We start from the raw sequence: 13,069 nt of genomic DNA, 5'->3' as shown, positions 1-13,069 counted from the left end.
CCTATTGTTGTGTGTGTTATACTGTGAAGTACCTATTGCTGTGTGTGTAATACTCTGAAGTACCTATTGCTGAGTGTTAATACTGTGAAGTACCTATTGCTGTGTGTGTAATACAGTGAAGTACCTATTGCTGTGTGAGTAATATTGTGAAGTACCAAGTGCTATGTGTATAATACTGTGAATTACCAAGTGATATGTGTATAATACAGTGAATTACAAAGTGCTGCGTGTGTAATGTTGTGAAGTACATAATGCTGTGTTTTTAATACAGTTAAGTACCTATTGCTGTGTGTGTAATTCTGCGAAGTACCTATTGCTGTGTGTGTAATACTCTGAAGTACCTATTGAGTTGTGTGTAATACAGTGAACTACCTATCGCTGTGTGTTAATACTGTGAAGTACCTATTGCTGTGTGTATAATACTGTGAAGTACCTATCGCTGTGTGTTAATACTGTGGAGTACCTATTGCTGTGTGTGTAATACTGTGAAGTACATATTGCTGTGTGGGTAATACCGTGAAGTACCTATTGATGTGTGTGTAATACTGTGAAGTATATATTGCAGTGTGTTAATAGCGTGAATTACAAAGTCCTGTGTGCGATTACCGTGAAGTACCTATTGCTGTGTGTGTAATACTGTGAAGTACCTATTGCTGTGTGTAATACTGTGAAGTACCTATTGATATGTGTGGAATACTGTGAAGTACCTATTGCTGTGTGTGTTATACTGTGAAGTACTTATTGCTGTGTGGGTAATACTGTGAAGTACCTAGTGTTGTGTGTTAATACTGTGAAGTACCTATTGCTGTGTGGGTAATACTGTGAAGTACCTATTGCTGTGCGTTTAATACTGTGAAGTACCTATTGCTTTGTGTGTAATACTGTGAAGTACCTATTGCAGTGTGGGTAATACTGTGAAGTACTTATTGCTGTGTGGGTAATACTGTGAAGTACCTATTGCTGTGTGGGTAATACTGTGAAGTATATATTGCTGTGTGTGTAATACTGTGAAGTACCGATTGCTATATCGGTAATACTGTGAAGTACCTATTGCTGAGTGGGTAACACTGTGAATTACCTATTGCTGCGTGTTTATACTGTGAAGTACCTATTTCTGTGTGTGTAATACAGTGAAGTACCTATTGCTGTGTGTAATACACTGAAGTACCTATTGCTCTGGGTGTATTACTGTGAAGTACCTATTGCTGTGTGTGTAATACTCTGAAGTACCTATTGCTGTGTGTACAATACTTTGAAGTACCAATTGCGGTAGGTATAATGCAGTGAAGTACATATTGCTCTGTGGGTAATACCGTGAAGTACCTATTGATGTGTGTGTAATACTGTGAAGTATATATTGCAGTGTGTTAATAGCGTGAATTACAAAGTCCTGTGTGTGATTACCGTGAAGTACCTATTGCTGTGTGTGTAATACTGTGAAGTACCTGTTGCTGTGTGTGTAATACTGTGAAGTACCTATTGCTGTGTGTTAATACTGTGAAGTACCTATTGCTGGGTGTGTAATACTGTGAAGTACCTATTGCTGTGTGTAATACTGTGAGGTACCTATTGCTGTGTGTTATACTGTGAAATACCTATTGCTGTGTGTGTTATACTGTGAAGTACCTATTGCTGGGTGTGTACTCCTGTGAAGTACCTATTGCTGTGTGTGTAATACTGTGAAGTACCTATTGCTGTGTGTGTAATACTGTGAAGTACCTATTGCTGTGTGTAATACTGTGAGGTACCTATTGCTGAGTGTGTTATACTGTGAAATACCTATTGCTGTGTGTGTTATACTCTGAAGTACCTACTGCTGTGTGTGTACTCCTGTGAAGTACCTATTGCTGGGTGTGTAATAGTGTGAAGTACCTATTGCTGTGTGAGTAATATTGTGAATTACAAAGTGCTGTGTGTAATACAGTGAAGTACCTATTGCTGTGTCTGTCATACTGTGAAGTACCTATTGCAGAGTGTGTAATACTGTGAAGTACCTATTGCTGAGTGTTAATACTGTGAAGTACCTATTTTGCTGTGTGTGTAATACAGTGAAGTACCTATTGCTGTGTGAGTAATATTGTGAAATACCAAGTGCTATGTGTATAATACTGTGAATTACCAAGTGATATGTGTATAATACAGTGAATTACCAAGTGCTGCGTGTGTAATATTGTGAAGTACATATTGCTGTGTTTTTAATGCAGTTATGTACCTATTGCTGTGTGTAATTCTGCGAAGTACCTATTGCTGTGTGTGTAATACTGTGAAGTACCTATTGAGTTGTGTGTAATACAGTGAAGTACCTATTGCTGTGTGTTAATACTGTGAAGTGCCAAGCGCTGTGTGTTAATACTGTGAAGTACCTATTGCTGTGTGTGTAATACTGTGAAGTACCTATTGAGTTGTGTGTAATACAGTGAAGTACCTATTGCTGTGTGTTAATACTGTGAAGTGCCAAGCGCTGTGTGTTAATACTGTGAAGTACCTATTGCTGTGTGTTAATACTGTGAAGTTCCTATTGCTGTGTGTTAATACTGTGAAGTACCTATTGCTGGGTGTGTACTCCTGTGAAGTACCTATTGCTTGGTGTGTAATTGTGTGAAGTACCTATTGCTGTGTGTATAATACTGTGAATTACAAAGTGCTGTGTGTAATACAGTGAAGTACCTATTGCTGTGTGTTAATACTGTGAAGTACCTATTGCTGTGTGTTAATACAGTGAAGTACCTATTGCTGTGTGTTAATACTGTGAAGTACCTATCGCTGTGTGTTAATACTGTGAAGTACCTATTGAAGTACCTATCGCTGTGTGTTAATACTGTGAAGTACCTATTGTTGTTTGTTAATACTGTGAAGTACCTATTGCTGTGTGTCAATACTGTGAAGTAGCTATTGCTGTGTGTTAATACTGTGAAGTACCTATCGCTGTGTGTTAATACTGTGAAGTACCTATCGCTGTGTGTTAATACTGTGAAGTACCCATTTTTGTGTGTGTCTAATACTACTGAAGTACCTATCGCTGTGTGTTAATACTGTGGAGTACCTATTTCTGTGTGTGTAATAGTGTGAAGTAACAAGCGCTGTGTGTTAGTAGTGTGAGGTACCTACTGCTGTGTGTGTAATACAGTGAAGTGCCTATTGCTGTGTGTGTGATACAATGTAGTACCTATTGCTGTGTGTGTTATACTGTGTAATACCTATTGCTGTGTGTGTTATACTGTGAAATACCTATTGCTGTGTGTGTTAACACTGTGAAGTACCTATTGCTTTGTGTGTAATACTGTGTAGTACCTATTGCTGTGTGGGTAATACTGTGAAGTACCTATTGCTGTGTGGGTCATACTGTGAAGTACCTATTGCTGTGTGTGTAATTCTCTGAAGTACCTATTGCTGTGTGTACAACACTTTGAAGTACCAATTGCGGTAGGTATAATGCAGTGAAGTACATATTGCTGTTTGGGTAATACCGTGAAGTACCTATTGCTGTGTGTAATACTTTGAAGTACCTATTGCTCTGTGTGTAATACTGTGAAGTACCTATTGCTGTGGGTGTTATACTGTGAAGTACCTATTGCTGTGTGTGTCATACTCTGAAGTACCTATTGCTGTGTGTTAATACTGTGAAGTACCGATTACTGTGTGTGTGTGATACAATGTAGTACCTATTGCTGTGTGTGTAATACTGTGAAGTCCTATTGCAGTGGGTGTAATACTGTGAAGGACTTATTGCTGTGTGTGGAATACTGTGAAGTACCTATTGCTGTGTGTGTAATACTGTGAAGTATCTATTGCTGTGTCTGTCATACTGTGAAGAACCTATTGCAGTGTGTGTAATACTGTGAAGTACCTATTGCTGTGTCTGTCATACTGTGAAGTACCTATTGCAGTGGGTGTAATACTGTGAAGTACTTATTGCTATGTGTGGAATACTGTGAAGTACCTATTGCTGTCTGTGTAATACTGTGAAGTACCTATTGCTGTGTGTGTAATACAGTGAAGTACCTATTGCTGTGTCTGTCATACTGTGAAGTACCTATTGCAGTGTGTGTAATACTGTGAAGTACCTATTGCTCTGTGTGTGTGATACAATGTAGTACCTATTGCTGTGTGTGAAATACTGTGAAGAACCTATTGCTGTGTGATAATACTGTGAATTACAAAGTGCTGTGTGTAATACAGTGAAGTACCTATTGCTGTGTCTGTCATACTGTGAAGTACCTATTGCAGTGTGTGTAATACTGTGAAGTACCTATTGCTGTGTGTGGAATACTGTGAAGTACCTATTGCTGTGTGTGTTATACTGTGAAGTACCTACTGCTGTGTGTGTAATACTGTAAAGTACTTATTGCCTTGTGTGTAATACTGTGAAGTACCTATTGCTGAGTGTTAATACTGTGAAGTACCTATTGCTGTGTGTGTAATACAGTGAAGTACCTATTGCTGTGTGAGTAATATTGTGAAGTACCAAGTGCTATGTGTATAATACTGTGAATTACCAAGTGATATGTGTATAATACAGTGAATTACCAAGTGCTGCGTGTGTAATATTGTGAAGTACATAATGCTGTGTTTTTAATACAGTTAAGTACCTATTGCTGTGTGTGTAATTCTGCGAAGTACCTATTGCTGTGTGTGTAATACTGTGAAGTGCCTATTGAGTTGTGTGTAATACAGTGAAGTACCTATTGCTGTGTGTTAATACTGTGAAGTACCTATTGCTGTGTGTTAATACTGTGAAGTACCTATTGCTGGGTGTGTAATAGTGTGAAGTACCTATTGCTGTGTGTATAATACTGTGAATTACAAAGTGCTGTGTGTAATACAGTGAAGTACATATTCTGTGTGTTATTACTCTGAAGTACCTATTGCTGTGTGTTAATACTGTGAAGTACCTATTGCTGTGTGTTAATACTGTGAAGTACCTATTGCTGTGTGTGTAATACTCTGAAGTACCTATTGCTGTGTGTACAATACTTTGAAGTACCAATTGCGGTAGGTATAATGCAGTGAAGTACATATTGCTCTGTGGGTAATACCGTGAAGTACCTATTGCTGTGTGTGTAATACTGTGAAGTATATATATAGCAGTGTGTTATAGCGTGAATTACAAAGTCCTGTGTTTGATTACCGTGAAGTACCTATTGCTGTGTGGGTAATACTGTGAAGTACCTATTGCTGTGTGGGTAATACTGTGAAGTATATATTGCTGTGTGTGTAATACTGTGAAGTACCGATTGCTATATCGGTAATACTGTGAAGTACCTATTGCTGCGTGGGTAACACTGTGAAGTACCTATTGCTGCGTGTTTATACTGTGAAGTACCTATTTCTGTGTGTGTAATACAGTGAAGTACCTATTGCTGTGTGTATAATACTGTGAAGTACCTATCGCTGTGTGTTAATACTGTGGAGTACCTATTGCTGTGTGTGTAATACTGTGAAGTACCAAGCGCTGTGTGTTAATAGTGTGAAGTACCAAGTGCTGTGTGTATAATACCGTGAAGTGCTAAGTTCTGTATTTGTAATATTGAGAATAACCAAGTGCTACCTGTATAATACAGTGATGTGGCAAGACGCTGTGTTTATGATACAGTGAATTACCCAGTGTCGTATTTGTAATACTCTGAAGTACCAAGTGCTGTGTGTATAATACTGTGGATTACCGAGTGCTGTGGGTATATATCTCTGATGTAGCTCATTCATCGTGTATAATTGTGTAATGTTCTAAGTGCTGTGTGTATAATACAGTGAAGTGCCTAGTGCTGTGAGTTCAATACTCTGGAGTTCCAAGTGCTGTGTGCATAATACTGTGAAGTACCATGTTCTGTGTATGTAATACAGTGAAGTACGCAGTGCTCTATTTATAATACACTGAAGTACCAAGTGATGTGTTTTAATACAGTGATGTACCCCGTTCTCCATACTCTGAAATACCGTGTGTGGTGGGTATAATATTTTGAAGTACCAAGTGCAGTGGTATAATACAGTAAAGTACCCAGTGCTCTATTTATAGTACTGCGAACTACCAAGTGCTGTGTTTTAATACAGTGAAGTAAAATTGCCGTGTGGATAATACTGTGAAATACCACGTGCTCTGTATGCAATACAGTGAAGTACCCAATGCTCAATACTGTGAAATACCGAGTGGGGTGGGTATTATACTGTGAAGTACCAAGTTGGGTGGGATAATACAGTAAACTACCTAGTGCTCTATTTATAACACTGTGAAGTGCCAAGTGCTGTGTTTTAATATAGTGAAGTACCAAGTGCTATGTAGATGATACTGTGAGTACCATGTGTTGTGTACAATACAGTGATAACCTGAGTGCTGTGCATATCATACCGTGAAGTACCAAGTGTGGTGGGTACCATACTGTGAAGTACCAAGTTCTGTGTGTATAATACTGTGAATTTCCAAGTGCGTTGGGTATCATACAGTGAAGTACTAGGTGGTGTGTTGAAAATAATGTGAATTTTTTTTTTGCTATGGGCTTTACGTCGCGCCGACACAGATAGGTCTTATGGCGACGATGGGATAGGAAAGGCCTAGGAGTCGGAAGGAAGCGGCCGTGGCCTTAATTAAGTTACAGCCCCAGCATTTGCCTGGTGTGAAAATGGGAAACCACGGAAAACCATTTTCAGGGCTGCCGATAGTGGGATTCGAACCTACTATCTCCCGGATGCAAGCTCACAGCCGCGCGCCTCTACGCGCACGGCTAACTCGCCCGGTAATAATGTGAATTACCAAGTGCTGTGTGTATAATACTCTGAAGTACAAAGTGTGGTTGGAATCATACAGTGAAGCACTAACTGGTGCGTTTATAATACTGTGAATTTCCAAGTGCTGTGTGTTAATACTGTGAAGTACCAAGTGCGGTTGATAACATACAGTGAAGTACTAAGTGGTATGTTGATAATACTGTTAAATACCAAGTGCTTTGCGTATCATACAGTGACGTACTAAGTGGTGTGTGTATAATTCTGTGAAGTACTGAGTGCTTTTTTATATACTATGATGTACCAAGTGCTGTGTAGAATACAGTCAAGTACCAAGTGCTGTGTGTATAATACGCTGTCGTACTATGTGCTGTGTATGTAATACTGTGACCTACTACATGCTGTGTGTATAACAACAAGTGTTGTGTGCAGTTCCAAGTGCTGAGTGTACAATACTTTGATGTTCTAAATGCCGTGTGCGTGTACTGCAATGGAGTTCCAAGTACTATAGGTGTGCGTTTTTCCGTGAAGATCCCAGTACTCTTTATGTAATTGTGTGTGATTACTGCCGATATTTTCAGTTATAAATGTTGTGCAGTTTAATGGCTCCCTTTAATTTGTGTTCAACGCCGTCCAGCTTTCTGGCTGTGAGTGCCATGACAATCTGTGTTCCGGTGGACCGTGTACGTCGGTAATGCTGGAGAATAATGTGATCTAGTGCGATTATTGTAGTATTGACGTAATATCAGTGAAAGTACAGTTATTTCTAGAGTAAAACGCTAATTGTTCTGTATTTATATATGACTTTTGTCACGTCGCCATATGGTTATGAGTTTATTTAATGGTTTTATAAGTTTGTAAATTTTACGGCATATAAATCTGTGGTAAGGGCCTAAGTACTCTATTGATTTAGAGTCTTGGACCCTAGTAGTATTACTTGATCCGAAAAGGAGACCATGCAGTAAGCATCCGGCTGTAGAATTTAATTACGAGTCAGTTGAACTTGGGCAGAGCTTTTACAGTTAACAAATATCACAATTTGAAGATAAAGCTGGAATTCAGGAGAACAAAGTGGTACAAATATACTTTTAAAGAAAGAGGGGATATGGAAGCGAATATCCTTCGAAGTTATACATCTTATAAATATTCATTTCTTTAATAATTTAAGCAAACGTTCATTAGGGTAGCTCCTACCTATACGGCAGCCCTGATTTTGATCAGTGTTGGTTGATATTTTAAGCTTATTTATTCATTGCAATGTAAACAGACTGGTTGACTACATTACCTTCAGCATTGCGGCTTCCCTTCTGCATTGTTTCGTGATTTTGAATTCTGGCAAATGCACTTCAAACAACGTGGCAGCATCCTGGATTGCTTGCATTTTGGCCTCAGATTTCTTTATTTCGAGACTTGTCTTGTCGAGCAAATCAAATGGTTCTTCACAGACAGGCCTGAAAAAAATGATACTGATTCCATTTCAAGTAACTCTACAGGCCTGCAAAAAGTCTGCATAATATGCCAACACTTATCATGGAAAGAATGACAGTTACTCCTCAATTTTCTCCCCGACAGTTAAAGGGAATCCTCGTAACTTCTCGAGCTGCAGAATTATTTAATGTTGCACATGTATAGAACAAACTCATAAAATTTCACTATCCATAAATGCCGGTGTTTTGTAATGTGACCACATGCCGGATGGTTCAACTGCCCCTCATTTTTGAGAGACGAATCCCAACGAACTCGTCTATCACTGCCAATCAAAAAACTTTGGTGCACGCTTCTATGTTTCATTATTAGGACTATGCCAGTGAGAGCATGCTCTGAAAGAGCATATCCTCACCCTAATTCCGGCTCCCAAGATAGTAATCATTTATTGGAAACTACACACGTGCTCAATTCATCCAAACATACCAACCAACCAACCAACCAACCAACCAACCAACCAACCAACCAACCAACCAACGAACCAACCAACCAACCAACCAACCAACCAACCAACCAACCAACCAACCAACCAACCAACCAACCAACCAACCAACCAACCAACCAACCAACCAACCAACCAACCAACCAACCAACCAACCAACCAACCAACCAACCAACCAACCAACCAACCAACCAACCAACCAACCAACCAACCAACCAACCAACCAACCAACCAACCAACCAACCAACCAACCAACCAACCAACCAACCAACCAACCAACCAACCAACCAACCAACCAACCAACCAACCAACCAACCAACCAACCAACAAACCGAAAGCATAATATAAAAGAGCACAATAATACAAGATACTATACATTACTTTACGTTTGAGTCATATGTTTACATCCCGGTACAAACACGCTATTTAAGAAATTATTAATTTTTCGTATCTTTATTATATTTAACTTTTTCATTTACCTGATCAATTTTGGAGTCACCCACTTCCCAAATGGGCTGACCGAGGCAGGACTTGGTTCATCCCGAAACGTTAATATACATTTTTGTATGTATCGTATAACTTTCATTTATTTTATTTAATCATGTGAACTTTTGTGTATTCCATTATTTTGTGATGTTACTTGGCAAAGTCAAGATATGACTTACCCCTCTTAGAGAACAATAATTGAACGAGAAATGCAACTATGCAAGCTAAGGGCGCCAGTCTTTAAGTTGATATGACTTAAAAACAAAAATTTATAATAAAGCTTGGACGGACTCTCATCACAGGGATGGGGTGATAGTACACTAATCATTAAGCAGGAGAATTAGAAATCAAAAGGCTAATTAAGGCAGACTGATTAAAATGAACCAAGAGAATAACATTTATTATTCTGATTAAAAATGACGACGGTTTTACGAGAACTGAATTTAAAATAGGAAATTAATTTAACAAAAAAATTGAATGACTCTACTTCGCGAAAACTTGCAATATTTTTAACTCGCTTGCTCACCATGTAGTCTTGTTTTGCTTGTCCTGAGAACGCCTCCGTCCTTGTAGCTGAAAAACGGCCCGTCGTCTTTGAGGTCTTTCCATCTGCCGCCAAGTACCATTCCTGCCTTGCCAAGTGCACCGACCACTAATTGGAAGATGGCTTCGACACTAACACTCCCTATTATGCTCTATCCCACATATTAGAAATCAAAAGGCTAATTAAGGCAGACTGATTAAAATGAACCAAGAGAATAACATTTATTATTCTGATTAAAAATGACGACGGTTTTACGAGAACTGAATTTAAAATAGGAAATTAATTTAACAAAAAAATTGAATGACTCTACTTCGCGAAAACTTGCAATATTTTTAACTCGCTTGCTCACCATGTAGTCTTGTTTTGCTTGTCCTGAGAACGCCTCCGTCCTTGTAGCTGAAAAACGGCCCGTCGTCTTTGAGGTCTTTCCATCTGCCGCCAAGTACCATTCCTGCCTTGCCAAGTGCACCGACCACTAATTGGAAGATGGCTTCGACACTAACACTCCCTATTATGCTCTATCCCACATATTGGAGATGACCCCTAAATCATAGTTAGAAAAAACCCCTTGGGTTATGCGGAGAGGATACTGAATTAACATTCCTTCCAACTTGACTGAAAATGTGTACCGTATTTATAATAAAGCTTGGACGGACTCTCATCACAGGGATGGGGTGATAGTACACTAATCATTAAGCAGGAGAATTAGAAATCAAAAGGCTAATTAAGGCAGACTGATTAAAATGAACCAAGAGAATAACATTTATTATTCTGATTAAAAATGACGACGGTTTTACGAGAACTGAATTTAAAATAGGAAATTAATTTAACAAAAAAAATTGAATGACTCTACTTCGCGAAAACTTGCAATATTTTTAACTCGCTTGCTCACCATGTAGTCTTGTTTTGCTTGTCCTGAGAACGCCTCCGTCCTTGTAGCTGAAAAACGGCCCGTCGTCTTTGAGGTCTTTCCATCTGCCGCCAAGTACCATTCCTGCCTTGCCAAGTGCACCGACCACTAATTGGAAGATGGCTTCGACACTAACACTCCCTATTATGCTCTATCCCACATATTGGAGATGACCCCTAAATCATAGTTAGAAAAAACCCCTTGGGTTATGCGGAGAGGATACTGAATTAACATTCCTTCCAACTTGACTGAAAATGTGTACCGTAGTTTCATTTCTAGCTAGTTTAATGCCACCTATTGTTTTAGACTGGTACAAGTCGAGCTGTACGTACTTCCTGATGAGAGTGGCTATACACCCATCATTCAGAGATCTCTAAGTACCACGTCGTGGTGACGAAGTTAAGACTGAAGAAGTGATAAACAATTAAACATAGTCCATTATGGTACAACAACCATAAGACAAGTTATCAGACCTAAAACGAAATACGAGATAGAAGAATGATGCCAAGAGCTCCAACACGCCCTCAAGTAAGCTTTACTGGCCCTAATAATGGTCAAAACACGTGGTCCAATCAGGTGACACGTCTCTCCCTACTCCAGATATTAAAGTTGATGGGTCCCAACGATGATATCAACTGTTCTTCTATTAGCCCTTTCACTCAGTATCCATGGCAACATGACGCTCCTTTGAAAATATAGGCGGTGACCAGTTTGAATTACTCAGCTCCGAACACAGTAGCTGCGGTTACATCGCCTGGACACGTGCCAGCTTTTCCAAGAAGTGAGTTCTAAACTTGTTGATTCTACTTCCTCGATGATGTGGCAAGATAGAGGAAAATCTACTGCAAGTTAAATTTAAGCGAATATCGCAAGAATCTTAACTAATATTAGGATATTCAGCCCTCGTTTACAATTCGTAGTTACAAGGTAATGAAATGATAGTGACCAAATTATCAAACATGAATTATAATAAAATTACGTACGAAAATAAATATCATGACATCAAATATGCCATTCCTGAATTAATTACACATAATAAAATTAACATAATTACACTGTGACGTCTGAAACGTTACAAAGACTCACATTCGATTGCATGTATTATTTCCTCATTCATTTTCTTATCCCATTAACTTTTAAAAATTATCACTTATTTGGACAATTGCCCTTGCTTTCTCCAATCCCTGTTCAGGCTTTTATCAACAGTATACCATTCATTTTCTCTTTGTATTTCATTTCGATGCGTTTTCTTAATAAATATTTAACTCCTGATGACATTTCACTTTCACATTCTGTCAAGAGATGTGCACTTCCTACCTCATTCTGACACAATAAACACATATTTTCTTTCCCAACTTCGTAATATGCCTCATTTTTACAAACTCACATTGGCCACCATATCATGACCCTATACTGTATCTTGCTTTGTAATTCTCATGCCTGGATATGCCAGATGGCTCTCGAACGCCGTATATTCTACTTATAAATGTCCCGCATGCAGAAATGATGAAAGGAATGTCTACCAACTGATTTTCACAGGGGAACTACTGCCAGCGGGCAGGTTCTGTCAGAATATGAAGAGATAAGAAACGGAGTGTCGCTCGCAGCATGTTACTCAGCGATACTAGTCTAATGCACCTCGTGCATTAGTAAACAGCGCATAGTTCTAAGCTGGTGTATGGTACAGCCGCACTATATCAGCAATGGCTAGTGTGATCAGCAGCGGCGAATACACAGACATTATTTTAAGCTGGACAGCCTGGTCGGAGTGCAACAGAAGCTTATGCCTTCTACACACATATTTCGCCCAAGTTGAATGTCTACACGTGTATAAATCAATAAGTTATTAGATTTCATTCACTGCATCTTTGGCGGGTCAACAAACAGTAGCGGCGATTAGGGGTGGGGTGAGGAGGAACAGTTGCTCCCACCCCCACTTTGTAGAGTAAATATTACATTTTACTCCACTTTAGCCAGCTGGAACTAGGAATTATTTTAAAAAAGCTGTTTTTAGAAGCCTTGTTGTCTTATATGCTAAAGTTTTCCTTTATTGCATAGCGCTACGGCAAGTAGTGGAGACTTTGCATGTGCTTGAGAGGAAGGGTAGTAGGGGTACATATTTTTTGCCCAGGTCGTGGCTAATGAGTTATAATTCACCCGCTTGCCGCGCGCATTCTTCAGTCTGGCAGTCACTTTAATTTCTGTTAGTTTCTTAGTGTGTATTCAAATACTAAATGATTTTTAATTTCATAATCATGCCGTGCAACTATGTAATTGTACCGGGTGAGCTCCCCGTGAGGTTACGGGCGCGCAGCTGTGAGCTTACACTCGGGAGCTAGTGATTTCGATTCCCACTGTCGACAGGCCTGACGATTGTTTTCCGTGGTTTCCCATTTTCATACCAGGCAATGCTCAGGCTGTACCTTAATTATGGCCACGGACGCTTCCTTCCTATAAGTTCTATCTGTGTCGGTGCAACGTAAAG

At 39.2% G+C, this 13,069-nt stretch overlaps 1 protein-coding gene across 1 annotated transcript in view; it reads right to left on the bottom strand.

Moving 5' to 3' along the window:
• Positions 1-13,069, bottom strand: part of LOC136863901 (dynein beta chain, ciliary-like) — a 5,220,903-nt gene that overhangs the window by 3,683,119 nt on the left and 1,524,715 nt on the right. Inside the window, exon 24 of the mRNA XM_068226514.1 lies at positions 8,003-8,168. Coding sequence (XP_068082615.1) covers positions 8,003-8,168 — 166 coding nt within the window. The remainder of the gene's footprint in view (positions 1-8,002; positions 8,169-13,069) is intronic.

The sequence above is a fragment of the Anabrus simplex genome, chromosome 2 (assembly GCF_040414725.1).
Source record: "Anabrus simplex isolate iqAnaSimp1 chromosome 2, ASM4041472v1, whole genome shotgun sequence".
Classification (NCBI taxonomy): domain Eukaryota; kingdom Metazoa; phylum Arthropoda; class Insecta; order Orthoptera; family Tettigoniidae; genus Anabrus; species Anabrus simplex.
This window is presented reverse-complemented; position numbering and strand designations above follow the sequence as displayed.